General features: G+C 35.8%; 1 protein-coding gene across 1 annotated transcript; it reads left to right on the top strand.

Annotated features, from left to right (window-relative positions):
- The first annotated feature begins 378 nt into the window (after nt 1-378).
- On the top strand, nt 379-3330 carry LOC109005067 (probable xyloglucan endotransglucosylase/hydrolase protein 28). The gene is made up of 5 exons (XM_035686707.1): nt 379-501; nt 608-817; nt 946-1046; nt 1604-1812; nt 2459-3330. The coding sequence occupies exons 2-5, from the start codon at nt 628-630 to the stop codon at nt 2958-2960; spliced, it is 1002 nt and encodes a 333-aa protein (XP_035542600.1). The 5' UTR covers nt 379-501; nt 608-627; the 3' UTR covers nt 2961-3330.
- The last annotated feature ends 7426 nt before the right edge of the window (nt 3331-10756 follow it).

The raw sequence follows: 10756 nt of genomic DNA, 5'->3' as shown, positions 1-10756 counted from the left end.
CCTTTTTATTCTCATTGGTATTCATTAATGAACACGAACCCATCAAAAAAGAGAAAGAAAACACTTGATAATGACAGAAACTTAATATGATGCAGAAAAAAAGAAAGATAAAAAAAAGAAAAAAAAGAAGGAAAACTGTCTACATGAACGGCTATTAGGCTTCGTTTGGAACTAAAAATCATCTCAACTCATCTCAACTCATCATTACAACTTTTTCAAATCTCAATACAAAATATAATAAATAATTTAATTTTTTTAAATTTTAAAATAATAATAATAATAATAAATAATATTTTAACAATATTTTATTATCTCAACTCAACTCAACTCAACTCACTTCAATATCCAAACGCAACCTAACTCTCTCGCTGGGTCACTTACACCAATAAAAGGGAACTCTTCCCCTAAACCAGATATTTCCTTCTCGTTAGTCTCTTCGGCTCTCCATTTAGCTGTGGAGACGCGTATTCTAGACTCCAGACTTCTCTTTCTCCTTACCTAGTACTCTTCCATATCTTCTTTTAGTATCTTTATTACCCTATATATATTAGATATGTGTCACATATTGTAACAAAACGGTAATATCTGCTAGTTTTCCCCCCTACAGACTCAAATAGCATAAAGACGATGGAGTGCTCTCATCTGGGTTTACTTCTCCTGGTCTATTGCTTTCTACATGTGGTTCTTGCTTCTGGGTCACCCAGGAATTTGCCAATAATGGCCTTTGATGAAGGGTATTCCCAGCTTTTTGGGGATGATAATCTGGTTGTCCTTGGGGACGGGAAATCGGTTCATCTTTCTCTGGATGAGAGGACAGGTTATATTTTGGTTTTTTACATTCTTGGTATATGTTTTGGGGTTCACTGTTGGGGCTTTTGACTGATTCTTCCTCTTCTTTTATTTTCGTTTTCATTTTTGTTTTCTTTTCCCATTGTGTATTTTTAGGGTCGGGATTCGTGTCTCAGGATATTTATCTTCACGGGTTTTTCGGTGCTTCGATTAAGTTGCCTGCTGAATACACTGCTGGTGTTGTGGTTGCGTTTTATGTGAGTAATCTATTTCATTATCTGGTATAATCAGCTAGGCGATGAATCTTTTTTCTTCCACGTGAATGTTAAGAAATTTTTATAGTAGATTAAGTTGGATTATATAAGAAGATTTAAGTTGGATTATATAAGAATATGAACCAAACCCATATTTTTTTCATGTTTTTGTTTTGGCGATTTATTTGTAAGGAATTTTTGTTAAGATTGTGTTTTTCTACTCAGCTGAATAACCTCGTCAATCAGAGCAAGATGATTTTTTAAGCGTCTCTCATGAAGCCAGAAATATGATCTCCAACCTCATCAATCTGAATAATCTATACCATGATATATGGTGATTGTTCTTTTGCTTGATCTATGACTCTATACCATAGTGTATTGACAACCGGATTCACTTTCATTTTTTTAATTTTCATTTGAAGATCATTTATTAGTAGATTAAATTCAGTATTTTTTTGACTAAACAGTTCGTACCCAAGAGCAAATATTTCAGAATATTATAACTTTTGATGGAATCAACGACGTTGTTTTTCGTAGTCATCTTTATATTTTGATGGCAGATGTCAAATGGTGATATGTTTGAGAAGAACCACGATGAAATAGATTTCGAATTTTTGGGTAACATCAGAGGCAAAGATTGGAGGATTCAGACCAATGTTTATGGCAACGGAAGCACAAGCATTGGCCGAGAAGAGAGATACAATCTCTGGTTCGATCCCTCAGAGGATTTCCATCAGTACAGCATTCTCTGGACTGAGACTCAGATCATGTAAGCACCAATATATCAATAATGATCCAATTTTCTTTGATTGAATAATAATTTTTTATTAGTTAATCTCAACATTTATGCACTCAAAAATGTGCTCCTTTTGATCTTCTCTCAATGACTAACATTTAACAAAATAGCATTAGCTTTGCCTCTTTGTTTGGCTCTGCCTTTGTTTTTTTTTTCAATAAATAGATGCCCCTGTTTTATCAAAACCGTTTGCTATTAATAGCATTACTTAAGCTGGCTGATGCTCTGTTCGGTTACTTGGAGGTTGCTAAAAGATAAAAAATGATTTGGATTGTAGGTTTTCTAGATTTATGTTATGATGGGATTGCCCCAAAAACTATCACTCAGTTGAGCTGTGAATTATATAGGCTAGAGAATCCAAAAGTGCAAAGAATGTTGTTTAAGTTTTATTCAAATTTGTCCCGTATTTCTTCCCAGTTATCTCAGCAATCGATTTGATGATGAAGGGTTTCTAGTTTGGCTGGAGCATGCTAATACCACTGATTTTCTACTTTTACATGTACAGAGTAAATGGGAAAAAAAAAAAAAAAACCAAAAAAAAAAAAACAATTCTGTTTGGGTTTCCTAAACCTGATTTTAATTATGAGTTCTCTTTCCTGTGTATGTTTTTTCATTGTAGATTTTATGTAGACAATGTGCCCATTAGAGAGCTAAAGAGAACAGAATCTATGGGTGGTGACTTCCCCTCTAAGCCAATGACTTTGTATGCCACAATATGGGATGGGTCTGATTGGGCTACCAATGGAGGCAAATACAGAGTCAATTACAAATATGCCCCCTACATCTCGGAATTCTCTGATTTTGTCCTTCATGGATGTTCTGTTGATCCCATTAACCATTTAGCAAAGTGTGACAAAGCTCAAAGTTCTGAAGCAATTCCCACTGGTGTCACACCCGTGCAAAGAATCAAAATGGAGAGCTTTAGAAAGAAGCACATTACATATTCCTATTGCTATGATAGAGTTCGTTACAAAGTTCACCCCCCGGAGTGTGTGATTAATCCCCAAGAAGCAGAGAGACTTAGGGTCTTTGATCCTGTTACATTTGGGAATGGCCGACGCCACCATGGAAAACGACACCACCGTAGCCGAACAAGCCAGGCCGAGGCAATTTCCATTTAGGAAGGTTGCAGCATTTGTTTTGTGAAACGGGCATTGTTATCATCTCTTAGTTTCCCTTTCAGTTTGTGTATAGAGGAGCACAGATTTATTGAGGGGGATGAAGAGTTTTATATGGTTGGTGGTGGTGGTTATGTGTATAGTTCATTCCTATAGGGTTTCCCTGTTATTTTATCATTGATGATGTCTCTACAAAATTAAATTTGGTGATGATTGTGTACTTTAAAATCTTAAATAGACAACAACCCTGATGGGTTCAATAATTATTAGGACATGGGGTTACTATATATATTAGTGTATGTGGTAGGTGTGGATTCCTTTTATTTGTTTATTCTGTTATAAGTATGATCAGAGTATGTCTTTGTTTTTCAAATTTTCCTTTATGGATTATTTTTGTCGTTAAAGGAAGTCGTGTTGTAGTTTTGTTAATGTGAGATCAGGACACTGTCGGATGTGAACACATTCCCGTGGTGTTGAAAACGGCATGTCCAAAACTTGGCTCTGTCTTCGGTTGGGCATTTTTTTAAGAGTAATCCGACCAATTTACTGCACGTAGGACACAAGCTAACAATGCTAGTGACACAGTATGTCGGGTAAGAGTTATTTTATTTTAACCGAAGAAAGTACGTGATTTTGATAAAAATAAAGATAAGAAAAATGGAAAACACGTCTCGGCTCCAACCCAACCCTAAAATGGATCTTAATTTGCAAATAAGGCTTAAGCATCTTAATTTTCGATTTTATAACACTGTCCAGTCGGCTGATTATGACGTCACGATTGAAAACCATGGTGATTTGGGGCTGCTATTATAGGCTAACTCATGAAGGAAGCCACCGCCTCTTGCTCCCCTACAGGCGCCGCCGGGGGGGGGGGGGTAGATTTTTGTCAAGTAGATTTGAGAGTAAGACCTAAAATTTCAACCCCTGTACTAATAATTTCTTCTTTTTCTGCCTTGAAGAGAAAAAAGTTGACTTTCTTTTTGAGGGGAGCTTTATTTCTCGATGGTTGTTGGAATTTCAACGTCGCGTGAACGGAAAAGGTGATGGCAAATGCCCGATTGATTAAGAAACAAATAGTACTAGGTCTGTATAAAACATTAAAATATAGATGAATAAAAAAAATTAAAAACCTAGTTTCGTGAAAGTGCATGAGGTTTGGCCTATCTAGAACATCTTAATAGGACTGTTCATCCGACCCGACCCGAATTTCAGTGTTCCGACCTGATCCGATCCCAAGTCTATTCCGGTACCCGATACCCGATTACCCGACCCGAACACTATTTTCGGAATACCCGATTACCCGATTTTTTTTTTTTTTTTTTAATTTGGAAAATAGATATGTTAGTCTCTTATTCTTCTGAGTCCAAGAATTTACAAAAGATCTGTTTGTAAATATCCACATCAAGAAAAAACTAAAAAAGATTGGTATTAATCCAATCCCCCACAAACTGTTCAAAACAGCAACTACTAACCAAAACTCTAGTACAGCAAATGATCAACCCAGCAAGAACGAGAGAAAAAATAGAAACAAATTAAGGGGTGAGCCTGTCCCCCAAGACAAGTGGAAAACATTGGTTCATATAGCAAGAATCTCGCCACAACAAAGAAGGGGTGAGCCTGTCCCCCAAGAGCTCTTGGACCGAGTCTTGGCTGCCCATTCATACTGGTCTCAACGTCCAGTTAAGCAACATGGAAAGCATCAGTCTGGAACCATGAAGATCATGGAGACCCCAGCTGCTGATGGAAAGGGAGTTGAAGCCTTCAAGAACAAGTTGATCAAAGGCATTCGGATCTGCACTAATATTATAAATAATTATACAAGCACATTTTTTTTTACAATTCTTTATATAATTATGTTCTAAATTGAGGATATTTCTACATTGAAGTTGTGTACTAGCACCGTTGGTTAAAGGGAACAATTCTTTGTTTTCCTCAGTAACATGTTTGGATCAATATCATTGAAGAAAATTAAAAGTTGGTAAATCAGTCTAAAGAATCAAATGAACATTGGGATTGTATCATGGATATGGAGCCGAAGAGGTATGAAGATGCTGCCCATTTGCCCTTTGGATCAATAGCATAATGCAAGCAGCAGTTCCTGCTGACATACTTGAAGTTTTCGAGCTCTCCAAGTTAGTTTCCCTAGATCTCTCATATAATCCGTGGTTGAAGCTCCAAGAATATGGCTTAAGAGTTATAGCTCAAAACCTCACCTACTTGAATCTTGACCAGGTTGACATATCATCCAAGTTGGATGATCCAACGTTCCCAATATCTTGGCAAACTTATCTTCTTTAACAGATCTATCTCTAAGCGACTGTGACCTGCAAGGTGAGTTTCCCGTGGGAATATTTTTCCACCTACCTAATCTTCAACATCTTTATATACGGGATAATGAAAACCTCAAAGGCTATATACCGGATTCGATTGGTCATCTCAAGTCCTTGGTTGAATTAACTGTGAGTAATTGCAATTTATCAGGAGAAATTCCATCTTCACTAGGTAACCTCACCAATCTAATTCGATTACAACTACAACGTAATAGTTTGCACGGTTCAATTCCACAGTCAATATCTAGGCTTGTAAATCTTGAAGTTCTGTCTCTCAATGATAACAATTTGAGTGGTACGGTGGAGTTTGAGTTGTTTCTGAGACTTAGAAAGCTATTTCAATGGCAGTTATCTAGAAACAATATTTCATTGCTTACAAATCCGAGTACCAACTCAACTTTTCCAAAATTTAGGATATTATGTCTAGAGCATTGTGACTTGGGTGAGTTCCCCGAGTTTCTGAGGAACCAAGATCAGTTGGAGATATTAATGCTTGCTGGAAATAAAATTCACGGCCAAGTTCCAAAATGGATGGGGAATATAGATGGTCAGCATATTTGTTTATCTGTTCCATGCAAGAGCCATGGTTTTTGTCCTTACTGCATTTTCATTGGAATCAATGACGAGTATTCTACTACATATTTGTTTATCTGTTCCATGCAAGAGCCATGGTTTTCTGGAGAAGTTGACTTGATTATGCAAGATATTTTTCCTACTTTTGTTTTTTCCCTATAAAATCTGCTTTCTTATCCATTAATATTACCTTTTGGGGGTGGGGGGAGTTACAAGTTCAAAAGAGGCTGTGAATGTGTAATCGGTTATCTCTCTCTTGTTGTTATCTCTTTTTTTTTTTGTTTTGTGGGGTGGTTTGTTCAAGGACCTCACTGTACCCAGTCAGTACCTTGGTTAGTGTCAAACAAGTTTAGGGACTCAAACCTTAGTGATCAGTTCATTCCGAGATAAATGGTTGCTATTATTTTTTATGGAGCCGGTTAGAAATTTTAGAGTGAAGAGAGGAGGTTTTTTGGGCCAAATGATATGTTAGTTGGTTCACATAAAAAGGATTAATTGTGAAGAATTTTAGGATGGACATGTAAACAATTCGTAGCATTTATTTTTATGGTGTAGAGTTTGTTTTTGCCAAGGTCAATTAAATTTCCACTTGTTGTTTATCAAGCATGCTCTAAACTGAAGTGAAACTCAAACCAAATCCACGGCTTTCCCATGTTTAGACACATTTCAAAACCCATTATACATTTCAAACCAAATCATGCTCTCAGGCATGCTCTAAACTGAAGTGAAACTCAAACAACTCTAACATAAACTCAAACTCGAAAGCTCAGGAATATGTTCTAACATAAACCCAGACTACCAAACTGGTAATCAAATTCCTGAAGTACCAGAGTACCAAAACAGTATCTTAGGCTGTGGACTCTCATTTACCCCAAAGCAAAGCTATACACTTTCATCGAAAAGAAAAGGAGAAGAAAACCCTAAACCAGATTTTACCAACGAGCATAATAGAACAGAAATTTCGAGAAAGCCGAAATCTACGACAGCAAAGTAGAAGAATTAATGGGTTTAACCCACTAACCTTGATTCTGAGTTGCGGTGGAGAGAGGAAGATTTGCGAGAGGCAGCTGCGATGGAGAGAGCTGCGATGGAGAGAGTGAGCTTGCGAGGAGGAGAGCCGCTGCGAGGGAGAGAGTGAACGGGTATTCCGCGAGTTTAGACGAAATCGGGTAAACGGGTATTACCCGTTTAAAATCGAATCGGGTAACGGGTATTCCGTTTCCGCTTTAAAACAAAACCGGGTCGGGTAATTCGGGTCGGTTCGAGTCGGCAATTCGGGCCGGGTCGGGTATGCGGCCTTTTTGTTCACCCCTACTTAATAGATTGGTTAAAAGTTAAATATATTGAGTATTTAATTATTAGAGAATAAAATATATTCACAATGAATTAGCTAAATTTCAAATAAGCTAAAGCGACATTCAAAAGTTTTTCTAAATTTAAAGGTTCCTATAGATACATCAAATATATTTTTTTATCAATTATTTCTCTCTCCATTTCTTTCTATCAACGTCCTCATTATGGGGGCCTGGTTGGTTGGGTCAACCAGGTTTGATGGTTGGGCTAGCAGGTGGAAAATAATTTTTTTAACCTATAATTTAATTAGAATATGATTATTAGTTAACATATAATAGGTAGAATAATAAAATATAATAAATTAATAATTAAAAAAATTAAATATTTTTTAATTATTACTTACTTATTATTATATAATAAATAAATAGATAATCCAATGTGGAGATTTGATGTGAATAGCCAAAGTCAAATTCATCTTATATTATTTTATTGTTATATAATAAAAAAATAGCTATTACAATGTGTGAACTTATGTGAATGGAATAGCCAAAAGTCAAATTCCTCTTACATTCATCAAAAGTGTCATTTAGCTTTGGCTAATCCATTGAGGATGCCAGCAGGTTTGGGACATGGGATGAGACATAAAATTTTTATCTAATCTCATTTTATCTCATCTCATCTTATTTCCAAACATAATTCAAATATAAAATTTTTAAATTAATCATTACAACTTTTCAAACTAATCATTACAATTTTTTCAAAATTTCAAATAAAAAATAAAAAACAATTCCAACTTTTTCAAATCTCAAACAAAAATAATATTATAAAACTATATTTCTACAATATTTTAACTTTATAATATTTTTTATTCAATTTTTTCTCTCTCATTTCCCAGAATTCAAAAAATACTCAATTCAAACTATGTCACTACTATTCACAAACTATCTTATTACTATTCATAAAATTATCATCTTATCTCACTCCTCAAATGAGCCCTAATGTTCTTCTACTTACATCACCAATAAATGGCATAATTAAAACAAAAAAATATAATAATCCAATTGTGTAAAAAGTAAGGCTTGAAAAATCAGATCGGGTAAGGATCAATTCAACAAATCAGATGCAACTTTTGTGTATGAGAGGGCCAACTTTGCAAGTTGGTGAGCTGCCATGTTTTCTTCTCAGTAATTGAAAGGAACATTCTAGCTTGATCTTCTAGTCAACATTCTTCTAGCATCATTGACCAGTGACCCATAATCTGTCCAGACATCTTCTTGACTATTTGTAGCTCTAACTATTACCTGAGAGTCTCACTAAAAAACTCACCCTTGAGAAACCCAAATCAGAAAATAGCTCCATTGCTTTCCTCAGTGCCATAGCTTCATCTATTGTAGGCTTTATTTGGTAACTAATGTTTGTGCATAGTGAGGCCATAACATCCATTGCAACATCTCTAATGATGTGATAACCTGGACTTAGCTAAGTCCTCGCCTATTACTTTTTATTTTCTAACTTTGTCCAATTAGAATTTAGCCCTATGGATTTGTGAAGATAACCTAGTAAGTGACATGGGCCCTACCTTTTGCTAAAGAGATTGGTGCCCAAGCCCACAAGAAAGCCTAAAGGACTAGTAATTTTCGACCATTAAGGGTTTAGGATTTTGAAAACCAAATTAGGGTTTGGATATAAGGAGGAGGTGCCAATTGGGAGAGAGACCCTTGCATTTCCCTAAGCCTCAATCATTAGAGCTTGGGGAATGGATTCTCGTTTTTCGCCAGCAACTTGCCACTTGGCAAGCATGCAACCAAGCTTCTAGAAGAAGCTTTTGTAAGAAGGAAGGGAAATGCCATTTTTGGCCATAGGGAAGGAAGTGCCACTTGGCACAAATGCAAGATGAGACTTTTGAGTTTTCAAGAAGAAAAGAAGCCAGAAGGGCTTCAGTTCTGAGAAGCCACACGCCATATGGCATTTGTGCCATATCCTCCACTAGATTTATTGTATTTAGACCTAAGCATGGAAGAATGAAGGAAGAGGAAGGGGTTTTCAGGTATGGCAAGGGACACACACACCACATGCCAATTGGTATTCATGCATTTAGCCCTATGGTTTCTGGATGCTTGCAATCATGGGGAAAATCTCAAGGGTTTTAGCCAAGGTACATGCTGTTTTTGTCTAAAGCATGGACCATAAAGGGTTGGAAGAAGGCTTTAAGGGTTTTAGCTAGGGCAAGGATTTTGCCACTTGCCATCCATGCAAGAGGTGTCTCTTGACATTTTTGAGAGAAACAACGTTGAGGGAAAAAAAAGAGGTGAATTTCGACCAAGACTATAGAAGCAAGACATCACATGGTGCTCATGCACTAAGAGACCTGATGACTTGCATAATTTCTTATATTTGATCACTTATTAACTTTAGAATTTAGTATAAATACCCTATTATTGGACTAAAATGATAAAATGTTACTAGAAATCATTGGAACTAATGTGTATTCTTGAATTGAGTTTCTATTTACTTTGGGATACTCCTAAGTAGATTTTTATGTTTAATTTCAGAGTTTATAAAAGAGCAAGTCCAAACCCATTCGAATTCAAAGGACTTTCAAGTGGGCAAGACATTGGAACAACCTAAGAACTTTCAATGAGTGTAGGACTCTTCAAATAAGGATAATGATGGGTTTTGAGAGTAATTCAGACCAGAGTCCAAAATGCAATAGCAGATAGTATGGACATACTTTAGTATTTTAATCATAACTTTCAGCTCCAATATTGGATTGATGCAAGTCTTAATGCGTTAGAAAGCTATCTTAAAGTTCTAGAAAGTTGTCTATAATAAGGATTTCCATATTCGAACTCCTGAAGCATGTACATGGCTGCCAAGTTGAGTCCTAAAATTACGCGATTTTGTGTACGGGAATATGAAGACATTAGGGTTTCTTTCCTACCCTATTTAAGCATATCATTAGCACGAAATTGAGGAGTTTTTTAGAGGGGCATTTCTTTGGAGTTTTTCGTTTTAGACACTGCGGCTTGCAAGGGACGACACTGCGGACTGCGAGGAGCATTTTCAGTGTTCATTTTCTTCTATTCTTCTCTTAGAAAAATTATGGTGAATTCGTTTATGTTGAATTTAATTTTTAGCATGAAATAAATTTTCTTTATTCTATGAAAACGATGTAATTTAGTTCCGAACTATGCTTGCTTTTCTATGTTAATATGAAGCAATTCTCTTCTATGTTTGTCTGATTTATTCTGAGCTTATTGCTACTAATTAACTAATTATTTAATTAGATGATTTTAATCTTGTGATTTGCTATCGAAAGAGGGAATTATAGGATAAATCTTGGATATTTCGGCATAGGTAAATATAGAGATCGAAAGACTTATATGAACTAATGTAGTATTAAAATTATTGGTCTTATTGCTTTCTTGCTTTATTAATTTGCATACTCTTGTGTAAAATGATGAACAAGAATAATTTTCAATTGACCGTCAAAAGAGACTTTTGGATGCTTGTGTAGATTTGCTAACAAACAGAGAGAATTAAATTCAATCAGCTAGAAGAGTAAAGTATAGTGAGGAATTAGGTGAAATTGATTTCCTAGAA

The sequence above is a fragment of the Juglans regia genome, chromosome 16 (genome assembly GCF_001411555.2).
Source record: "Juglans regia cultivar Chandler chromosome 16, Walnut 2.0, whole genome shotgun sequence".
NCBI classification, from domain to species: Eukaryota; Viridiplantae; Streptophyta; class Magnoliopsida; order Fagales; family Juglandaceae; genus Juglans; species Juglans regia.
The sequence above is the reverse complement of the archived record's forward strand: the minus strand, read 5'-3'. Positions and strand labels throughout refer to the sequence as shown.

Bases quoted from the DNA above. Each gene is read 5' to 3' on its own strand.
- LOC109005067 (XM_035686707.1), top strand. From the start codon at position 628: ATGGAGTGCTCTCATCTGGGTTTACTTCTCCTGGTCTATTGCTTTCTA. The intron at 818-945 runs GTTATATTTTGG...GTGTATTTTTAG, and splicing joins TTCTCTGGATGAGAGGACAG to GGTCGGGATTCGTGTCTCAG. The intron at 1,813-2,458 runs GTAAGCACCAAT...TTTTCATTGTAG, and splicing joins TGGACTGAGACTCAGATCAT to ATTTTATGTAGACAATGTGC.